Genomic DNA, 23,246 nt, shown 5'->3' with positions numbered 1-23,246 from the left:
GGCTGTCTTAGAGACCAGATCTTGAGTGGCCTTTTTTGTTATAGCAAACGATATTTCCTTCATGAGCTCTTGAGAGAACAGCAAGGGAGAAACCGGAGCATATAATAACTCTTAATTTCTGGAAGGGAGTAACCCCCCGTGACAGAAATAAGCACATCTGAGCCCTTTTCTTGAGAATCCCTGCAGAAAAGTGCTGCCAACTTATTGGACCTGTCCCGCAATGCCTTATCCATACAGGACCTTAAGTGGACTAAGTTAGAGGGATCACCTTCTTTAAAAGCAGCAATTTTACCCAAGGCTCCTAACGTCCATTCCAGGAAGTTAAAAACTTCGAAGGCTCTAAAAATGCCCTTAAGCAGATGATCCAGCTCCGAGGTACACCAGAAAATCTTGGTCTTCCTCATGGCCGACCGACGAGGAGCGTCTACAAGACTCGAGAAATCTCCCTGGGCAGAGGCAGGTATTCCCAAGCCGAGAACTTCTGTCTCGTACCAGATACTAGACCTACATGCTAGTTTAGCTAGAGGAAATACGAAAGCCGCTTTCCCTAGGTCTTTCTTGGACTGCATCCAGTCACCCATCAGTCTTAGAGCCCTCTTAGAAGACCGTGAAAAGACCATCTTGTTAAACCGAGACTTCTTTGAAGCCTTCCCAAGAGTAAATTCGGAAGGTGGAGAACGTGGAGCAACAGGTACAAAAAAAGTCTGAGAATTCCTCAGTGAAAACTTTCATAATTTTTTCAGATCTACTGAAGGACGAAATGAGTTAAGAGTCTTCATCTTCTGAAACCTTCTCAAACTCAACAGGAGAAAGCTGACCCTCAATGTCCTTCTCTGGTAAAGCTCCAACAGGAGCAACAGCGTTGAGTACTGTGTCCTTCTCATGAAGATCCTGACTTTCGACAGCAACAAAAACTGGATCATCATGTCTGTCGCCAAGCGGAACTGTCGCTTGACGCTCATCCAAACGCTCGCGATCAACGCGATCGGAACTAACGTGTTCCTGAATATGATCTCTGTTAAAATCAGTGTCATCCTGAAGAGCGTAGGACTCATCTTCAAAATCAAGACTCACTTCTAAATCACCAGTAACCTGGGAAGAAGTAGGTCGCTCAGGGTCGCGTTCTGAAAAACGCTTGACGTCGCTTCCTGACTGGCGCTCAGCGGCGAGTACCGCTTGCCAATCGACGACCTGTTTGGCTGCTTGTCGCTCGGCGACGCGTCCTGGAGGATGTTCAATATTGAGTCTTGAAGGGCGGTTGACGTCCTGTGAACTAGGACGTTCGACGACTTGTTTAGCAGGATGTTCGACGTCTCGTTTTGTAGGACGTTTGAGCTCACGTCCTGAATGCAGTTCACCTTTGCGCTTAAGAGGACGTTCGGCGCCTCGGTTTAAAAAACGTTCGACGTTAGGTCTGGCTGAGAACTCAACTTCGTTCTTAGTTGATCGCTCAGGATCACATCCTAAATGACGTTCGATGCTATAGCTAGCAGGAAGCTCGGGCCTCATATAGCAGGACGGTCGAGATCATGAACCACCGCACGCTTAACAACACGTTCGGGAATACGATGGTATGTCTGACGTTTGTGCACACAAACAAGTTCACTTTCCTTAAGAGGAACAGTGTTACGACCTTCCAAGGGAGAGACGAAAATGAGATCGTCATTCAAAGCCTCTTGACTGACAGTCTTACGCTGCCTCGCATCCAGAAGAGAGGCTTCCTGAAGATCCAGGACTGCTACTCTCTTATTGACCGGGGCTTGGTAACTTTGCATGAAAGAAGAGAGCCTTTGTTGCATCTCTTGTAGCATGTTCAAATTTGGATCCATTCGCTGTGATATCGGTGACGACACCACAACGTTCTCCTCACCGCTCATAAGGCGTTCAGAACGTCTGAGTGAAAACCAATCTGACGGCTGAGGGGGAGCATGAACCGAGGTTAAGCCTGGTTCTGACAACTGCTCAGCAAGATCCTTGACAGAGTCTGACGTCCTAGCAGGACGTTTAGAAGGAGAGCTCTCAAATGAAGATGGAAATCGCTCTGGACTATCCCAATGGCTACAGCCAGGTCGCGATGCGCTAGTAGGACGTTGGTTGGCCTTATCAAAGGTCCTCTTAAGAGGTCTGGAAGTTAGCTGCCAGCCTCTTTTAGGTGTTGCGTCATCCGAAGACGACAAAAAACACCTAACCTCACCTTTCCTATGGTGAGGGCAAACGTCCTGGGAAACGTCAACAGGTACGTTCGAGGGGACGTCTGCTCATGTTTTAAAGCCTCTCACCTCCTTTTGCCGTTCGACATTCCTTCTCCCAGGGGTTGGGGAGCTTGGAAGAGGTCTAAGACTAGGAGAACGACAGACGCGAGCAGGCGTACCCTCCACAGCATTAAATAACTTCACTGCACTTTTTGCACATTCACTCTTTAACTGCTTTACATCGGACATAAGCTGCGTTCTGTCCGCCGCAAGCGATTCCACTTTAGTGCCCAACGCTTGAATCGCTACCAACATGTCCTTAAGCGTAGGCTCATTAGCAGTTACAGTAGCAGGATCAGAATCTACCACTACAGGGGAAGGAATAGGTCAGTGACACGGGAAGAGGAAAGGTCTTTTGAAGAACGAGAAGAACTTCGTCTTAATCTATCTCTTTGAAGTTTACGCCTATAGCGATCAAACTCAATCCATTCATTCTCTGACGAAAGAACACACTCATCACACCGATCACCCAAATCACAATCTTTACCTCTGCATTTAACGCAGAGTGAATGGGGATCAAGAGAAGCTTTAGCCATTCGGGGCTTACACCCACTCACACACATCCTAAAAGTTATAAGGGGGGGTGGCCATTTTGAAAAATTTTAAGAGAAAAATCAACAAGCAAGGGTCGAAATTTTCTAAATCCAAACGTATCCAAGAATATCCAATAGCAAAATCAAACAAGCGGGAGTCATCAACCAAAGTTTTGTACATCACCAAAGTAAATCAGTAAATATCAGCAAACTGTCGAGCAGAATATCCACGTGTCGTCGCTAGCGACAGCAGGGAATATATGAGGGTTCCTGGAATGGTTCCTAGGTACCTCGCTAGGGCGCAGGGGTGGTACACCTGGCTATCCAATTGGCGAGAGTTTTGAATTTTCTGCCGTGACGTCAGGGACGTAAGCTATATACAGTATATAACTACCGGGTAAGTCTTATGTTTAAAATTCATAAGTATGTTTTGATTTTTCTACAATTTCTGGATATAAATTTTCAATGGGACTTCCAACCTCTTTAACTACTTTCATATGTTTCTTAATGTTAGAATTAGGGATAAAGTTTTCGTCTCTGTGCTTTGGTAAGTTTTTCTTCAGAACCATTGAAAAAGGTTTCCCTGGTCTTATCTGCTTTTCAAGAGCTCTTTTATGAGCCTCTTTAAAAGTAACCCTTTCCATGGTCCTAATGGCCTGAATTTCTTTTTCAAAAATAAACTTAATGTAGCTTTTAGATGTAGCTGGGTGTGCTTCCCCACAATGTATGCAATTTGGATTTTCTATGCATGCACCATGATTATTTTTTCCACAGCTGGATTATTATTTAGTTTTTCCTTGCATTACTGGCTTAAATGGCCATACATTTGACAATGATAACATCGTAATGGTGAAGGGATATATGGTTTTACCTTCAAAGATTGCCACCCAGTTTTAATAACACTTGGTAATCTGGTAATCTGCTTTAATCAAATGTTACAATCAAAGTAGCAAGAAGAATACGTTGTTCTCCAACTCTTTCTCATTTTGACTCCTTTTACTATTCCTTGACTTTTCAGTTCATCCTCAATTTCTTTTTCCTCTATGTCCAGCAATTCTGGAGCATATACCACACCCCTACTCTGGTTGAAAGTGGGGTGCGAAACGAATTTGACACTATGACCATCCAATTTTGAAATGTCTTTAATTTTTCACCATGTATTGGCAATAGTCTCTCTATCAAGAGACTTCCATTTCCCTGGGGAAGAATTTTTGGCTGCCTTCCACATACAGCAACTACTGTATATCTCTGTTAGCTTTAAAAACATTTACACGTCCATGTCTTCCATTTTTAAATTCCAAAATCAAAAATTTCTCATAATTCACTACTTCATAGTGACCAGGTAATACTTCTACTTTTCTATACTTTTCTATACTGTCCTCATTTCTCACTCTCTCTCTCTTCTTCTCTAGTGTTTTCTTATCCTTCTTCATATGACATGAATAAGGTTCGAATGTTACAATATTAGAACCTGAGTTGGAGCTGTCTGTACCGAGGTCCATGTTTGTATTTTCCAGGTCGTCAACAGAGGGGTTGGTTTTTTTTTGAAAGAGCAAGCCGGGTTATCCACCTCTTATCGGAGAATGTCAGTCCTCCTATCCCATGTGGCCCAACACGAGAAGAGGCTTCAGCGGGGACCAGTCCTCTATTAGAGAGGGGCTGCCTCTCTTAAGGTGGGCGTACACTGGTCAGTGGGGGTGGTTAGCCCCTCCCACCAGCGACTCCAATGCCTGTCGTCACCCATTACCCGCAAAAAGGATGACTTACAACCGGATCACTGGAGCCCGACTCTTAACAGACTTGGTCTGCACCCAATGGGGTCTGCCAGAGGGTGATGGCATCTAAACTGGCACAGGTTGAGATGGAATGCTGTCTATCCCACACTGTGCCAAATCCAAAGAAGCAGCCAAAGTATAATCAACCTAGCAAAAGTCGTCAATAAGTTCAAGCCCAAAAGGAAGAGATGGGAGAAAAAAAGAAATAACTAAAAGGTAAAGAGAAAGTGCCAACTGATTTAGTTGGATCAACAGTTGGGCACCGAGGTCAAGTGGTTAAGTAGTTCCCACTGTTCATTAGAGCCCAGCTGCTAATCCCTAAGCGCCCCATCCTCATCAAGGCTTCAGCATCTGGAGGGAGAAAAGTCACGAGATGGGAAGCGTGACACTCAAAAGTGGTCACTACCAGAGGATGTAACGAGCTGGCTACAGAGATAGAAGATTGGGACTGAGCCGCAGCTAGACAAGTGCAGGCGATCATGAGAGATGGAAGTGGTTGCTGGGGAAAACCAGGAACCTGGAAGAGCTGACTAATGGTGAGCTGGTGAATGGCAAGCTTGAGAGTGACAATCACAAGCTGGCATACAAGGATCACGTAGTGACGAGAGAGAATCGCGATCTGGTGAGTGACGATCCCAAGCAGATGGCGATCGCGAACTGAATGATGATCGTGAGCGATTGCGAACTGACGGTGTAGTTGCAACAGGGCTGGGCAAGGCATGGCAACTGGGTGTGACGAATCTGCTGGGCGAGACGAGTCTGCAGGGCGAGACGAATCTGCAGGGTGAGGAGTCTACTGGGTGAGAAGAGTCTGAAGGGTGAGACGAGTCTGCTGGTGAGACGAGTCCGCAGGGCGAGAAGTCTTCTAAACAAGACGAGATCTAGGAGAGACGAGTCTGCTAGGCGACACGGTCTGCTCACAAAGAAGAAGGGCGGGGAAAGGACAAATATAATTCTCGCCAAAGAAATCTCCCAAAAGAGAGACAGAGCAGTTGAAGGAATTCTCTCCCGCTGTCGGGAAAATGCAACCAATATCTGCTGCCCGCGTGCAATTCTCCTCGCAAGCACCAAGATTGCTAAATGGTGGAATGCGGAGGGACTCTCCCTTGGAAAGGAAAAGTTCCAACATCTAGAGGCAGCACTCTCTGCTTCTCTTCAATGAGCTCTAGCTCAATTTGAAGGTTACTTGAGAATAAAGCCGAAGCTATATAAAAGTTATACACTATAAAAATATGTTTATTCAAACAAAATAGCTGACGAAAGACCAATCGGGAGAACAACCTAACTCACAGCAAATAAGACTATGCACTCTCCCCGCCCTCTGTTATCGCAGAACGAAGGAGAGCGATGCCGTTAGCGCTGAAAAAAGGCAAATCAAAACAGATCCATTCAAAATTAATTAGCTTGTTGTAGACAGTTAAATTAAAGCAGTTCTATTCAAAATTAATTAGCTGAAGAAATACGAACACTAGGGAAAACAATCTAATCCCCAGACAGGAAAGTTGTTCCCCGAGAGGCAGAAGAAACTACGTACAGTACTCCCTCTACCAACTCCCAGCTGCCAACATAGGAGTGAGGGAGAGGAGTATTGTCAGCGAAGGGGAGCAAGAAAGAAGTCAAGCTCTGGGTAGGCCGCAAGCGGTCTTCCCCCCAATGAACTCACAAGGAGCAAGCGACGTACATATCCGAACGGAGAAAGGGTATTCACACAAGGACGACTCCCCTAAGGCGGACGCCGGGTCGGAGAAGTGGGGGAAGCCACTAGCCTATGTGTTGTCTGGCGTCAAAGCTGAGACTGTAAGAGAGGGTTCCTCCGCCCTAGAGAAACGCCGCAGTACACCGACACAAAAACAGCACACTCACACTGTAATAAAAAGAATGCTGATATACTCTATTATTATAAATTAACGTAATATATTCAGTTTTGATGACCTTTTTTAAAGTAAGTTTTTCTAGTTTAATCCAGTTTCCTTTGAGTTTATCTCTGAATGCTGGATATGGGTCTTTGGCCTCTCCTTAATGGTTGTTATTAGTTTATTTTGGTGATCCGCCCATGAAGTTTGTTCTTTTTTTTCATGTTTGTGATGGTGGTTTGGTTTCATAGTCTGTGCCACATCATATTTGGACCCTTTCCCGGAGTTTTCGAGGGAGCCTTGTGATATTTGTTCGACAGTTCTGTACTCGGCTCCACTATAGAAGGACCAGTGTGCTATATTTTTGGCAGTATACGGCAGTGTACTTCTGGGTGGAAGAGACTTCCTTTAGCACTCCCGCATCTTGTTGCATCACTAAAGAGTGACCCTGTGTGCTCGTGCCCTTTGTGTGAAGCTGGATTGCTTGGGACCCGTTGTTGGGGACTTGGACTTTGTGCCTCACCGAGGATTTCTCCAGCTCTTTATTGTTGGAGTAGAGCTCAGCATTTGCTCTCGTGAATGGCCCGTAGTGCGAGCGTAATATACGCCCTTCAATCTCCTGCCCCTGCCTGAACACTGCGCCCTTGGAGTCGTAAGGAGGCCCTTTAGTGGCGAAGAAGAGTAAGCCCACTTTATTGTTATTAACATTATATTTTCTTCATGTGATTTAACAGCAACCCCTTATTTAGTTAATGTCAGCGTCTACATTTAACTAAATAGAGATGTCCTTGGATGAGTTTTTGAATGTTACTTAATGGATTCTACTTATTGAGTTATTTATGTTTTATATTGTTAAAAGAGTATGTATTTAGTACAATGTACTTTGCTTTTCAAGATTTAGGTTAAGTTATAAGGTTAAGGTTTCCCCCCCCCCCCACAACCCTTTTGAATCTCCGCCTATCGTATGTTAGGGAAAGAGTGTTTTTCTTACTTCCACTGATTACTTTCTCTTATTCCTTGGCATGTTAGTTAGATAGGCAATTGAAGAAGTGACTGCTTTGGCATTGTGTGAGCTTGTTGTACTTTTCTCCCCATTATTCAGTTTTCAGAGGGGTTCTTTTATTATACTAAATTTTTGATGTAATAAATTATTGTTAATCTTTAGTTTGTGGTTTTGTGTATCCTCTCTGAGATTGTACTCTTTGAGTATTGTTTTGTCAGGGATCATACCCTTTATCAGGTCCTGAAGAACTTTAACTTCAGACCATCTTGAAGTTCATAACACTATATACAGGTATATAAAAACATTACAAGAATATCTGAATATATATAAAAACACAAGGAGTAAAATACATAAAAGTCAAAAGGCCAGACAAAGTTGAGAGAGAGAGAGAGAGAGAGAGAGAGAGAGAGAGAGAGAGAGAGAGAGAGAGAGAGAGAGAGAGAGAGAGAGAGAGAGAGAGACGAAGTAAAAAGTGATGATACAACACAGGAGTGTGAGTGTCTGTAAGTGGGGTAGCCGACTACCCCCCCCCCCCCCAACCCTAACTAGCGGGTAGATGGTTATACCTTGCTAAGTCTTATGACTAGACTTCTGGCTTTGCTGAAAGTATAATCTCTGAAAGTAACGAGGGTTTGGATTAGTGTCGGAACAAATGTAGTTTGGCTAGTTTTCAACTTTCACCATAATAATATCCAAAGTAAAGAGCGATAGGGTTTGTATAAGGTGCTGGAACAAATATCATTCTTAGCAGGCTATATTAATGTAATAACTGTACATCGCCTTCGATCACTGAAAAGTACGAAAAGCCTAAACTAACAAACTCGAGCTGAGATCACTGAAAGTACAAAAAAGCTTAAACTTCCCTACACTCAAGCTGAGAAGACTGAAGGTACAAAAAACATAAACTCACCTAAATTCAACCTGTGGATAATTAACTGCCAACATCTGAGCACGCGACTCCATGTACCGTAAAAGTTCACTTTGCTCACGTTTGAGGGACTTTAAATTTGGCACATTGAGTTTTGGAATTACCAGGAAGTGGTAGCGAGCCTGAAAAAAAAAAATCAAAATCATTTGACTGATTCAAACAAACATAACCTAACTTTCTGCAGAGTACAGTACCATTCCAACTTATTTGAGATATTGTTCTTGTTGTTAAGGAGACAAATATATTGATACATTACTATATATTGTACCCTATTAAGTTTCACAGAAAAAACCCACAAAAGGAAAAAAATTAATCACTATTAGGCCACAGAAGGGGATGATAATAGAAGACAAGTAATGATAGTATGACGATGTCTGAATAAATCTGTCAACTGCCATTACCTAACGTCTTTCTACCATAAAAGCAGATATTTGGATTAATGCTCTTAGAGGCCTCAGGTATCTAATAAAGGTTTTAAAAGTGGCTCATGAATGGCAGAGGCAAGGGACAGTGACAATGCCCTTGAGACTGACCATATTGCTTATAATCAGCGCACATTTATAGAGGTATTAATTTCGGCGAAGGTGAAAGGAGAGGTACTAAATTTTTGCGACAGTTAACTACAGCTAACCCCCTCACTCACACACCTGTAACTGTACTTCCTTTTGCTTGGAGGTAGGACCTCAAGGGGGATAGGGTTGGTGGGTAAGTTTGTATAAATAGCTAAACGTTTGTATCGTTAACTATATACAAATTATTTCCAAATTTGTCATTTGTTCCCCGAGATACAAACCTACGCTATTTATAGGGGTGACTAATCCATTTGGGGGGTGGATGTCCCTGCCAATACGACAAATTCGTAGGTAATTTATATTTTTCCTAACTATACAAACCGTAGCTATTATGGGTAATTACTTTCGGCGTAGTTGAAATGACGAGCCATTAGAATTTTAACGAGGGTTTACTACCCCACTGCTAGTTAGCGGGGGGGGGGGGGGGTAGGGAGGGTAGCTTGCTACCCGCCCCCCTTTCAGACACACACCTGTACTGAGTTCACTTTGCTTAGAGGTAGGACTTCACGGGGGATAGGGCTGGCGGGCAAATTTGATTAAATAGCTAAGGTTTGTATAGTTAGGAAAAATACAAATAACCTATGAATTTGTCATTTGTTCCGTAACTGAAATACAAACCACGCTATTTAATAGGGGTGACTCAACCCTTAGGAAGGGTGGTAAGTCCCGGCCAGTACTGGATTTTGGATTTGCCCGAGGACTCAATATCTGCGTGTGTCAGCACTCAACAATAAGGAGTCCCTACACCTCGCTAGCACCTTGCTATGCGGCCTACGTAAGCTCTGTGTGAAGGTTTGAAGTGTGACTCATCCTAGGAAGTTGACCTGAAGTCCTTTAGATGGAAACTTTAGGCTAGGACTCTCCCAATACCACCTCGTCAGGGTATGGGGACGTGACAGTATTAGCTTAATACTAGGAACACAAGGAAACATGGTTTACCTGCAGTGGTTTGAGGTCAGCTGTGCAGAGAACCCAGGATGCTGCTTTCCCCAAGAGAGGGGAGGTTGAAGAAAAGAATAAGGGCCAGACATACCTTTTCAATCAAGCAGACTAAGATCGGGTAACAATGCCTTCAACCTGCTACTTGTCCATTAAGGAGCCTGAGGTTTAAACCAGCTGTTGTGCAGCCACCACAGGCCCGATAGAGAACGTATTGAGTCTCCTGTGGGTCACGTCTTGCAGGTAGTGGGCTGTGAAGGTCGTATGACGCTTCCACAGCCCTGCTTGTAGAACCTGCGTCACTGAGAAGTTCTTTTTGAAGGCCAGGGACGTAGCTACGCCCCTGACATCATGTGCTCTAGGGTGACGTGATGGAGGAGGGTCAGGATTCAGGGATAGGTGGATTACCTTCCGAATCCATGCCGAGATGGTATTCTTGGTAACCCTCCTCTTCGTCCTCCCAGTGCTTACACACAATGCCTGCACTTGGGGACGAACTGCAGCCATTCTTTTAAGATATAGCCTCAGACTCATTACTGGGCACAGTAGGAGATGGTCTGGGTCATCTGTTACAGAACGAAGACTCGAAACCTGGAAAGAGTCGAACCGTGGGTCAGGCACTCCCGGATTCTGAGTCTTAGCAACAAACTCAGGGACGAATCTGAACGTTACCTCCCCCCATCCCCTTGAATGGGCGATGTCATTCGAGAGACCATGAAGTTCACCGACTCGCTTGGCCGAGGCCAAAGCTAGTAGGAACACCGTCTTCCAAGTCAGGTGGCAATCTGAAGCCTGGCGTAATGGTTCATAGGGAGGTTAAGAGACCTGAGAACTCGAACCACGTTCCATGGAAGAGGTTTCACTTCCGACTGAGGGCAGGTAAGTTCATAACTTCGTCTGAGTAGGAAAAGTTCCAGCGAAGAAGAAATGTTCACTCCTTTGAGCCTGAAGGCTAGACTTAAGGCTGAGCGATAGCCTTTCACTGCCGAGACTAAAAGGCGCATTTCTTCTCGCAAATACACGAAGAACGCCGCTATTGCTGGAATAGTGGCATCGAGTGGAGAGATACTCCTTCCACGACACCAACCACAGAAAACTCTCCACTTTGCCTGGTAGACCCCTGCGGATGACCTTCGCAGGTGTTCAGACATCCTGTTCGCAACTTGTTGCGAAAATCCTCTCTCTGAGAGGAGATGGTGGATAGTCTCCACGTGTGAAGTCGAAGCAAAGCTACGGCTTTGTGGAAGATGTTGGCATGTGGTTGTTTGAGTAGCTCGTGTCGTGGAGGGAGTTCTCTCGGAAGTTCCGTTAGGAGTTGCAGAAGGTCCAGAAACCATTCCGCATGATGCCATAGCGGAGCTATCAGGGTCATCGAGAGATTGACCAATATTCTTGTCTTGTTGAGTACCCTCCTCATCAGACAGAACGGGGGAAAGGCGTAAACGTCGATGTTGTCCCACCGTTGTTGAAAGGCATCTTGCCAGTGACTTGGGATCCGGGACTGGGGAGCAGTACAGCAGAAGCTTGAATTTCAGTGCTGTAGCGAACAGATCCACAGTCGGGGAACCCCACAAAGTCAGGACTTTGTTGGCTACTAGATGATCCGAAGACCACTCGGTACTCACTATCTGAGACGCTCTGCTCAGATTGTCGGCGAGCACATTCCTCTTGCCTGGAATGAAGCGAGCCGATAGTGGAATCGAGTGGACTTCGGTCCATCTCAGTATCTCTACTGCGAGATGGGATAGCTGCTCCGAAAAGGTACCCCCCTTGCTTGTTGATGTGAGCCACTACTGTGGTGTTGTCGCTCATCACCACCACAGAGTGACCCGCCAGGTACTGTTGGAACTGTTGAAGGGCCAGGAATACGGCCTTCATTTCTAGAAGATTTATATGGAGGCACTTTTCTGATTCTGACCACAGCCCTGAGGTCCTGTGGTGCAAAACGTGGGGCCCCACCCTTTCTTTGAAGCGTCCGAAAACAGCATCAAATCCGGGGGGAGGACGAGGATCCGGGGGGAGGACGAGGAGATCCACTCCCTTTCGTAGGTTCTCGTCTGTCACCCACCACTGAAGATCCGTCCGTTCCGCAGGACCCATCGGGATCATGACGTCCGGGGAATCGTGTCCTTGACTCCACCAGGAATTGAGTCGCCATTGCAGAGATCTCATTCTGAGGCGACCGTTGGGAACTAGACGGGCCAGGGATGAGAGGTGACCGAGGAGACGTAACCACGATTGGGCTGGGAGTTCTTCTCGTCTGAGGTAAGGACTCGCGACCCTCCTCAGCCTTGCTATCCTGTCCTCTGATGGGAAGGCTTTGTAGAGATTGGTGTCTATTATCATGCCAAGATATACCAGTCTTTGAGTAGGGAGCAGAGAAGACTTCTCGAGATTTACCAGGATCCCCAGATCTTGGCAAAGTCCCAGAAGTTCGTCTCGGTGTCGAAGAAGGGCTGACTCCGAGTCTGCTAGGATCAGCCAGTCGTCCAGATAACGGAGGAGACGGATGCCGATCCTGTGCGCCCACGATGATATCAGGGTGAACACTCTGGTGAAAACCTGAGGTGCTGTGGAGAGACCAAAAAACAGCACCTTGAACTGGTAGATCTTGTTGTCTAGGCAGAATCTTAAGTACTTCCTTGAAGACGGATGGACTAGGATCTGGAAGTACAGTGAGCCCTCGTTTATCACGTAGATAGGTTCCAGACCCGACCGCGATAGGTGAAAATCCGCGAAGTAGTGACACCATATTTACCTATTTATTTAACATGTATATTCAGACTTTTAAAACCTTCCCTTGTACGTAGTACTGTTAACAAACTACCCTTTAATGTACAGAACACTTGGTGCAGGTACTACAGTACCCTAAACTAAACAGGCACAAATATTAAAAGGCGATTTTATATCATGCGTTTCCTAAACACGCCTAAAAGCACGATAAAAAATGGCAACTAATGTTTTGTTTACGTTTATCTCTGATCATAATGAAGAAACAACCGTATTTACACATCTGTGTATAGGTTAGTTTTTGCATCGATTATATTGATTATTCAGTACAGTATGTTGATTTTGTTATTACCAATGTTTTACTCAATTTTTCTTAGGACTTCCAAATGAAATGTTTTTCTTTATGACACAGCCTGAAACGACGGCGTCATAAAGTACGCTCAGTAAACAACCACGCTCAGTAAACAAACGAAGGCATTTAACGCGCATGATGAAAGTGATAAACAATATTACAGTAAAAGCTTTTAGAAAATATGTTATTACAAATATTATTTACCGTATCTATATAAAATCATACAGTACATACGTAGCAAAGCAGGAAAACAGAGAGAGAGAGAGAGAGAGAGAGAGAGAGAGAGAGAGAGAGAGAGAGAGAGAGAGAGAGAGATTGTTTTACGTACGTAAATGTAAATTTTAAACAAAAAAAATATGATAGGTTACAACATGTATACTCTTCAGACTTTTAAAACCTTCCCTTTAACTTAATGCATACAGTACTAAACTATTAAAATGTTAGAATATTAAAGTAAAAAATAAAGATTGTTACTGTACTCACCACGAAAGAAGTTCGAGAAAAACTTGAATGATGATGGCGATGAATTTGCTGCACATTAGAAATGATGATGATGAAGCTGATGATGTCTTCTACTGGGCAGCCAATGATAGTATTTTACGTCTCTTCAGACGGAGGTGTCTTTTCCTGGGACACCTCTTCAACTTCTTCCTGGGACACTTCTTCAATTTCTTCCGAAGGCGTAGTAGCAGGAGGAACTGGCTCTTTTTTGCGAGGCTGGAAGAACATTGTGATCAGAAGTTGCTGACGCTGTTTCTTTTTTCGCTCGAAGAGCATCCTGTAGGGAGTCATGTCGTCATCGATCTTGTTGCAGAATTGCATAGACCAAACCATATCCTCGTCCCACTCTTGCAACATTTCTTTCAACTCCTTCGCATGGTTGCAGAACTTGGCAAGCCGTTCTAATGTTAAGCCCGTTTCTTTGACATTTTCTTGGGTCTCTTCCTGCGTTTCACTGTCTTCTTTACTGGCCGATTTCGTCAGGTCTTCTAGGTCTGCGTCAGTTAGCGGCTGGGAATGGCAGTCCAACAACTCGTCGACATCTTCAGTCGTCACGTCGCCAATCCCGTCACCTCCAATTATCGCAGCCAACTGCACAGATTTGCGTATTGCAGAGTGTTGAATTTAAGACGGTGTAAATCCCTCGTCGTCGTAAACAATCTGGGGCCACAACTTCTTCCAGCTCGCATTAACGGTTGCAGGTTTCATTTCTTGCAGTGCCTTCTGAATGTTCTGCAGGCACGTGGCTATTGTGTACTTCCGCCAGTACGCCTTCAAATTGAAATTTTCATCTTCATCTTCTTGGGCAGCATCCACACACGCAACGAGGTCCGCCAAGGCATTTTTCGTGTAGAGGGCCTTGAACGCCCTGATAACCCCCTGGTCCATCGGTTGAATTAATGACGTGGTGTTGGGTGGCAGGAACTCAACCTGAATGCCCTCATGCGACAGGTCAGTTGCGTGTCCACCAGCGTTATCCATAAGGAGAAGGATCTTAAATGGCAAGCCCTTCTCTACGAGATATTTGCCGACTTGCAGGATAAAACACTGGTGGAACCAGTTGGAGGTCAGCATCTTCGTAATCCATGCTTTTGGATTACTGTATGCATCCAGTACACGGGAAGGAGATTCTTATTTTTATTTTTCAAAGCGCGAGGATTTTTCGACTTGTAAATAAGCCCCGGCTTTAGCAAAAATCCAGCAGCATTGCCACACATCACGAGGGTTACGCGATCTTTGAACGCTTTAAAGCCAGAGGCTTTGGCTTCTTCTTTGAACAGGAAAGTTCGCGACGGCATTCTCTTCCAAAACAAGCCGGTCTCATCCATATTAAACACTTGTTCCGGCTTGTATCCACCTTCAGCGATAATGTTCTTGAATGTCTCGTTCGCGTAAGTTTCAGCAGCGGCAGTGTTAGCGGAAGCAGCCTCACCATGCAGGGAAACGCTTTTCAGGCCGAAGCGTTTCTGAAACTTCGCGAACCATCCTTTGCTGGCGGAAAAACGTTGTTTCTGACGCTGGGAATCAGTGGATGTCTCTGGTTGAGTTTCATCTACATCATCATCTTCTTCAGCATAGTCGCCATCGTCGTCTTGAGGTTCCTTTGCCGCAAAATTCTCATACAAGCTCAAAGCCTTGGTTCGGATGGTGTTCGTATCCAAGGCTATGTTTTTCTTCCGGCAGTCGGCAATCCACACTGCTAAAGCACCTTCCATGCGTACGATCGTTTTATTACACGTGGTAACGACTCGCTTCGCTGATCTGCTAAAGGTGATGGTAGCCGTCTTTCTAATGTTCGCCTCGTCCTTCTTGATGTAGCGAACGGTGGATTCGTTCACTCCAAAATGGCGGGCTGCGGCCGCGTAACTTCTGCCTTCTTTTAACATATCGAGAAGCGTCACCTTCTCAGCAATCGTCATCATCTTTCGGTGGCATTTAGGCTCACTACCAGCCTTAGCAGAAGCAGAACGCTTGGGAGCCATTGTACAGTAGGGGTTAAACAAAAAGTTCAACAAAAAGTTCAACTTAAAACAGTCACGCACAGCACAGATTAAAGTTCACAATAACGTAGCAGCATCTACACGGCGAGAGAGCGGCAAACGAAGTGGCCGCGAAAAGATGCTGGAGGTTGGAGAAGCGGTCAAAACACCAATCACAGGCTAGATTACAAAACTTGGGTTTTGATTCGTCATCTATCAGCACTTGAACCAATCACAATCCGTCTTATATGCTACGTAGTAGTTACCAATTCAAATACAAGGTACCCTACGTATACAGTACAGCTTTACGTACGCTATTTTACGCTTGTTTTGTTGTAGGATATGTACGCTAATTCGAGATGTGATTTTTGCAACAAAGAATATTATTGGATGCAGTACTACGTACGTATACATACAAAATATTCATGGAAAAGATGCACATCCATTACATTTGTAGTACAGTAGTAGCCATCAGCAGCCTTACACCATTCTAATACGGTATGACTGCATCTGATTTGCGTTTCATGTTCGATTTAATTTTACTATGTACTGTATACTGAATTATCGTATGATCACATTCTCTTTTCGTGTTTTATTCTTTCTGTACTGAATTATATGTCATATGTAATGCAATGACCCATCAGTAAGAGCAGATATTACTAATTACAGTATTAATGGAATTACAGGTAACGAAATATCGTATTTGGGGTCTTCATATATCGCGGTATTTTCGAAATTTCCGGAAAATACGCAATATGTTTATATATATGGGTTATGAAAAAAATCCGCGAAGTGGTGAATCCGCGATGATCGAACCGCGAAGTAGCGAGGGCTCACTGTACGCGTCCTTCAGATCCAGTGTACACATGAAGTCTTGAGGTCTCACTGCAAATCGGACTGTGTCTGCCGTCTCCATGCTGAACGGGGTCTGCTTGACAAACCTGTTCAGAGCTGAGAGGTCGATGACTGGTCTCCAGCCTCCAGACGCCTTCTTTACAAGAAAGAGTCGACTGAAGAAGCCTGGGGACCCGTCGACGACCTCTTGGAGAGCGCCCTTCTTCAACATGGTCTCGACTTCTGCTCGATGGGCTTGCCCCCTTGCCGATCCCATAGCAAGGGAGCTCAACGATACTGGATCCGCTGTCAGGGGAGGTAGAGATGTTATGAACGGGATGCGATATCCTTGACTGATTACGGAAATCGTCCAGGAATCAGCCCCGAGTTGCTACCACCTGCTTGTGCAACTTTGTAGGCATCCCCCTACTGGTGGACATGCAAGGGGACTGCCAATCATAGTGTTTGAGGCCAGGGCCACTCCCTCTAGGATTTTTCCCTCCCCTGGAGGACTTTTTGCCTTTCTTGTCCTTGACAGGAAAGGGCTTTGACACTGTTGTCTTCGCTGCCATTGCCGGTTTCGTAGTCTTGGTAGGACGTGGTTGCTGGAGATTTATAGGGCTTAGATGTCAAAGCCCTATGTAGGAGAGTCCTGGTTGGACTTCCTCCACCTCTCAGCTACCCGCTCCACGTCCTTAGGCTCAAACAGATTCCTCCCCAAGATGGAAGAATGTCTGAGCCTGCTGATCCCAGTGTTGGGGACTTTCTGGTAGAACCTCTCGGACACCACATCTCGACGCTTTCAAGATGGTATTAGCCCAAAAGTTCAAGACTTGGTGGGCTAGAAACTTGATGGTACGAGTGCCTGAGAGTAGAAATGTCTCCATGGCCTTCCTGGTACTTTCCTTGGACAGGTCCTCAGATCGTAGCAGAATGCCTAGAGACCCTAGCCAGATGTCCAGCCACGAAGTTGCCTGCATGGCACACTTCGCTACCTTCTCCTGGCTGAGGATCTCCGTAGCCAAGAAAGCCACTTGCCGGGTGGAGAGTCTCTCAAGAGGGACTCCCTTGGTAAGCTCTTCCAAAGAATGGTGCAAAGGAAGAGCTAAACAAGTCTCCTCCATGATCTCGAAGTACCTCCTCTGATGGACATGAGGAGGAGGGAGGAGTTTGTTCCCGGCACTAGACCGGCTGAAGGAGGCAAGCTCGGAGAGCTGGCCCTCGACCTTATCTCTGGCACTCCTAACCCCTTGGGACCAAGGCAAAGCCGCACTGGTCCTAGAGGGTTTCTGAGTACCAAAGACTCGGTCCAGGACTGTGTCCTTGCCCTCACGAGGAGGAATCTCTGGGTCCGAGAACCCGTTGAGATTCCTCATAAGGGTCAGAACCTGCCAGAAAGCGTGTTCTGACTGCCCTCCTGAAGGGCTGGCAGCGAAGTCTCCTGTCCCCGAATCCTCTTCTCGGGGGACTCGTGGATGTTCTCCGAGGGCTTGGCTGGCTCTGGTCTAATCCTCGAGGATGACTTCGGAATCGTCTTGGAGTCCTTCGACTCACTCCTGGGAGGGATACAGGACTCCAGTAGTGATGGTGGGAGGCTCTTCTCCACCCCTACCCGAGAAGGCTTCTCTGCGCGAGGTGGGGTTTCCCTCATTGGTCCGATGGGGGAACGTCTCGCCTCACGGGACTCCCCTGAGGACGGAAAATCTTCGTCCGAAGGGGAGGGAGAGAAAGTCTGGGGGGGAGGGGGCCTTCCTCAAAGACTTCCGAGGAGTCAACTTCGCCCTTGGAGAAGTTACCACGTCTGCTACTCCTCTCTTCCTCTTCAGGGGAGTCGAAACTGCCACTGATTTGTGTCCCAGTTCAGAGAGAACAGGCTAAAAAGCCTGTACGATCGCACTGACGAGGGACCCAAACCAGGGCTGTCGACTGACAGCGAGAAACTCCCTCTGGAGGGAAGGGGATCGTTCGATCCCTAGGAGGAGTTACCAAAGTAGGGTCGGCCTGAAAAGAAGAAGGCGAGTTCCTGGACCTATCTGGAGTTCTCCCTCCCTCCGGCGAGCGCGCTGTTCTGCGCTTGTGGGGGGGGGAGGGAGCGATGGCGATGACCTAGCCGTGCGTCGTCCTGCAGCCTCGCGCGTGGGATCGCGCTGGCAGTCGCGCGATGGAATTCTTCCTAAATCTCGCTCGCTTGCGCGCAGGCGCACGTAGGCGATGGCGAGGGTGCGTGGGCGAGCGATGGCGCGCAGATGAGCGATACCGCGCGGGCGAGCACTGGCGCGTAGGCGAGGGCGTGCGTTGGCGCGTGGGCGAGCGATGGCGCGTAGGTGAGGGGGCACGTGGACAAACGATGGTGCGCAGCAAGCTGAATAAGCACTCCCGCGCCCGAAGGCGATTGTTCGCGCGCGCAGGCGCACAAGATCATGCTGAACCCGTGAGGGCGAAAACGTTGGGCGCGCGCACAGGGGAAATATCCCTTGCGAGCGGGCGCGCATGAGGGCGCACATCCTCAGTAGCAACAGGCGGCCGCGTGATGGAGACTGCACGCGATGGCGTGTAGGTGAAGGGAGGCGTGCTGGCGAGCAGGGGAAGAGATCATCTTCCCCTTTGCGCCCAGATCCGAAGATTGTGGGCGCGCAGGAGAACGTTGGCGCGTAGGAGAACGCTGACGCGCAGGCGAGCAGGAGATCGTGGGTGCGCATCAGGATGAGGGCGGGCAGGCGAGCGCTGGCGCGCAAGTGAGCGCTAGCGCACAGAAGAGCGCTGCCGCATACTAACAGGCTCTGGAACAGGCGAACGCTTGCGCGCAGGGGATACCTGGCGCGTAAAGGACTTAGTCTCCATGAGAGAAAGTCCCTTGTGCCCCGAAGGGACCGATGCCCGCTTGAAGACAGGATTCGTGGGCGCCCACAGAGCATCAGCGGCCAGGAACGGCGACGGGAGGTCAGCAGGCCTCGCAGGTGGAAGGTCGGCGTGCCCTTTGTAAGGATGACCTTCCACCGAAGGAGATCGTGAACGATCTGCAGAGAGGTCCAGGGATGTAGCTGGCTGGGTCGGTGATCGACGACGAGGTTCCTCTGTGGCGGACTGCGGGGATGACAAGCCGAAGAGGCGCCTCCTCACACCCTTGTGAGGCGAAAGAAGTCCTCTACGGGGAAGAGGAAGGCGGCCTTTTTCGCCTTAAATGCCCTCTGGGGGCCGTGGGGTCAGCAGGCTGACCAGCAGTCCTCCGAAGAGGAGTCTCTGTCAGTGAACTCCCCCGAGGGGGAGAATCACCTGCAGGAGAGACCGTTGGACTTAGTTCCTCCCTCGAAGGATGTTCAAAGGGGGGAACTAAGCCTTCAGCTACATCGGCAACATCAGGAGCAGAGGTTTGACCCAACTCATCAGAAGCCTCTGCCACAACAACGTCGATGATAGACAGAGGGCGATTGCTTGACAGCTGCTCCTAATTTGATCATGTCAAACAAGGCTTCCTTGGAGGGCGAACCCTGAAGCCCCAAGGAAGCCCAAATCTGCAACAAATCATGGTTAGACACATTAACATGAGAATCAATATCCTCCCCCGGGGGAGGAGGGGGAGCTGCCTCACTATGGGAGGCAACTCCCTCTCCCAAACCCCAAGATCGGTCAACAGAACTGCGGCCTACGCTACCACTCGACAGTTTCTCGAAAGAAACCGATCGAGTGGGAGCTTCGGAGGAGGTTTGGGGCACGGAAGAAGCAGCCTTAGGTTCTTCTCCTTTCAAAGAACTCTTCGAAGGAGAAATATCCCGCTTGGACTTCTTCTTCCGGCGCCAGGAAAACCTCACCCACTGGGAGGTAGACCACTCCCCACACTCACCACATACATTACTTCTATCACACCATTGGCCCCTACAGAAAGGACCTAAGGTGTGAGGGTCCGTTTCGACCGCTGACATACAAGTTCCACAAGGGCGGTCAGGTAAACCGGGACACTTCCTCATCGCAGAGGCCAACTTCACAACACTCTGTCGAAGAAAAAGCAAAACAAAAGATCAGTTAAATGGCTGTCAGATAAGGCGAGGGTGACAGCGGACACATCCGTCTAGCACCTGAGCCGAGAGCAAAGTGAACTCAGCACAGGTGTGTGTGTGTGTGGGGGGGGGGGGTTTAACCTCGTTAAATATTGCTAAGCATGGTCTGCGGCCTACACAAGCTGTGTTGAGTTACTAGCAATGTGACTGTCAAAGTAAAAGTTATTCTGAGTCTGTAGGAATTAACCGAGTTGACCATGACATTCCCAATATGTCACCAAGATATGGGGACATAAAAGTACTGATACAATACTAGGTTACACAAGAGAGCAATGGTTTACTTGCAGTGGTTGAGGACAGCTTGTAAAGAGGACCCAGGATGCTGATTTCCCCAAGAGAGGGAGTGGGTGAAGAAAGGAAAGAGCCAGTCATTCCTTTTCATTAACTCAAGTCTAAAACCAGGTAACTAGTGCCCTCAACCTCCTCCTACTTGTCCAATAAGGAGCTTGAGGTACTAAACCAGCTGATGTACAGCCACCACAGGAACGATAGAGAACGTATTGAGTTTCCTGTTGGCCACGTCTTGCGAGTAATGAACAGTGAAAGACATTTGACGTTTCCACATGCCAGCCTGCAGAACCTCCATCACAGAGTAGTTTCTTTTGAAGGCCAGGGATGTAGTTAAGCCAATAGTGCGCTCCGGGTCAACGTGTTGGAGGATCTGGATTCAGTGCATGGTCAATGACCCTGCGAATCCAAGCTGAGATGGTGTTTTTCATGAACCTCCTTTTATTTCTACCAGTGCTGATGAAGAGCAAAGGCACACGGGGACAAGCTGCTACTGTTCTCTTGAGGTAGAGCCTCATACTCCTCACTCTGCATAGTAACAGATGATCTGGATTGATGGTTACAGAGCGGTGACTCGTTATCCGGAAGGAATCGAACCTAGGATCTGATACCCACGGATTCTGATTGATTGATTGATCTGAGGTTTTCCGGCATCCTGACATCTAAGATCATTGACGCCAATATCGTTTATTGTATAAAAGAAAAAAATAATAATTTAATCAAAACCATAAAAGCAAAGATGTCATTTTAAAAGTTAACTATCTTTCGGAAGCAGGTAAAAATACCACTGGCATGGTAGGAAACATCATGTCCAAGAATCTTGGCAAGGATAAACCTGCCAACCTTACGTCTTGCCTCAAACAGATTTCTATTTCTTCCACTACTATATGTAGGGCATTCGGTCAACAAATGCTTCACGGTCAAAGGAACCAAACAGTCGTCGCAATATGGTTGATGTTGGCAAGCCAGCAAAAACGTGTGTGTAATCCCAGAGTGACCAATGCAGAGACGACAAAGAGTAGTCTCCCACTTTCGGGGTATCCCGTTATACCTCCAAAGGGATATAACATTACTTATTTCTCTCATCATATTTTCAAGTAAACTATCCCAAAAAAATCATTACTGGGAATGAGATACCTTCTTAATAGCAACTGGGCTGCAGCATTCTTCGCCAGCGAATCTGCCTTCTCATGTCTACACACACCTACGTGTACCGGAACCCAGCAAAATCAAACCGTTATACCTTTCATACCAATAATTAAAAGCCACTATAAAATCTTTAAAACTAATGGATTATTGGAATTAAGAACTTTCAAAACTTGTATGACACTTCTTGCATCACTAAAAATGGTAAAATTGCCCTCGTCTTGTAACGTTATTTTCTCAGTAGCAGTTAGTATGCCATGTAGTTCAGCAGTAAATATAGAGGATGCTAGGGGAAGTACACCTCTACAATTAAAAGTACTATTATATACTCCCAATCCAACGCCAGCATCACATTTGGAGCCATCAGTATATATGAAAGTCAATCCCCTGTGTTCTTAAACACTGATTGATTGATTATGAGTTATCTGGCATCCTGATATCTAAGGTCATTAATGCCAATATAATTTGTTATAAATGAATAAATTAATAAATTAATGGTGATTCAGTTTAAAACAATAAAAGCAAAACCATCCTTATAACAGTTAGAAAGCTTTCAGAACCTGCTTCTGAAATAAATTTAAAAATACCACGAGTATGGTACGACACATCATGTCTGAGAATTTTGGCAAGGATGAACCTGCCATCCTCACCTAGAGCCCCAAAAGGATGTCTATTTCTTTGACTACTATTAGTGGGGCATATGATCAACAAATGCCTCACTGTCAAGGGTACCAGTCATCACAATATGGTTGGTGTTGGACAATTAGCAGAAGACGACAAAGAGACGTCTCCCACTTTCAGGGCATCATGTTACACCTCCAAGATGATATGACATTTTTTATTTCTCTCATTTTATTGCCATCTAGACTATCCCAGTGCTGTTGCCAATTACTACAAAACAATTTCTTGATGGTAGGTAGGAAATCATTACAGGGAATGGGATACCTTCTTGGTAGCAACTCGGATGCAGCATTCTTTACCAGTAAATCTGCTTTCTCATTCCCAGACACACCTACATGTGCTGGAACTCAACAAAATCTAACTTAAAATCTAACTGTTATACCTTTCAGTTCAATAATAAAAAACCATTCTAAAATCTTTAAAACTAAAGGGTTACTAGAATTAAAAACTTCTAAAGCTTGAAGGACACTCCTTGTATCACTAAAAATGGTAAAATTACACTCGCTCTCCAACGCTATTTTCTCAATAGTAGTTAGTATGCCTTATAGTTTGGCAGTAAATATGGAAGATATTGGAGGAAGTGCACCTCTACAATTAAAACCATTACTGTACTATGTACTCCAAATCCAACAACAGATTTGGAGCCATTGGTATATATAAAAGTTGGTTCCCTATGTTCTGCAACATGTTCCATAAAAAAAAAAAAATCTGGCTTCTAAGTCAGTCATATTCTTTTTAACACCAATAATATATTTACACAGTACAGATATCTCAGGTAATTTTCAGAGAGGGGTTGATATCTTAAATGGAAGCACCTTACTTCTA

The 23,246-nt window shown here is 46.1% G+C and overlaps 1 protein-coding gene across 1 annotated transcript in view; it reads right to left on the bottom strand.

The window, feature by feature from the left end:
- Nucleotides 1-8,305: 8,305 nt before the first annotated feature.
- The window catches only part of LOC137658652 (aprataxin-like), an 82,147-nt gene continuing 67,206 nt past the window's right edge, over nucleotides 8,306-23,246 (bottom strand). Inside the window, exon 2 of the mRNA XM_068393598.1 lies at nucleotides 8,306-8,466. Coding sequence (XP_068249699.1) covers nucleotides 8,323-8,466 — 144 coding nt within the window. The 3' untranslated portion in view covers nucleotides 8,306-8,322. The remainder of the gene's footprint in view (nucleotides 8,467-23,246) is intronic.

This window comes from Palaemon carinicauda, chromosome 19 (assembly GCF_036898095.1).
Source record: "Palaemon carinicauda isolate YSFRI2023 chromosome 19, ASM3689809v2, whole genome shotgun sequence".
In the NCBI taxonomy this organism is placed as follows: domain Eukaryota; kingdom Metazoa; phylum Arthropoda; class Malacostraca; order Decapoda; family Palaemonidae; genus Palaemon; species Palaemon carinicauda.
The sequence above is the reverse complement of the archived record's forward strand: the minus strand, read 5'-3'. Positions and strand labels throughout refer to the sequence as shown.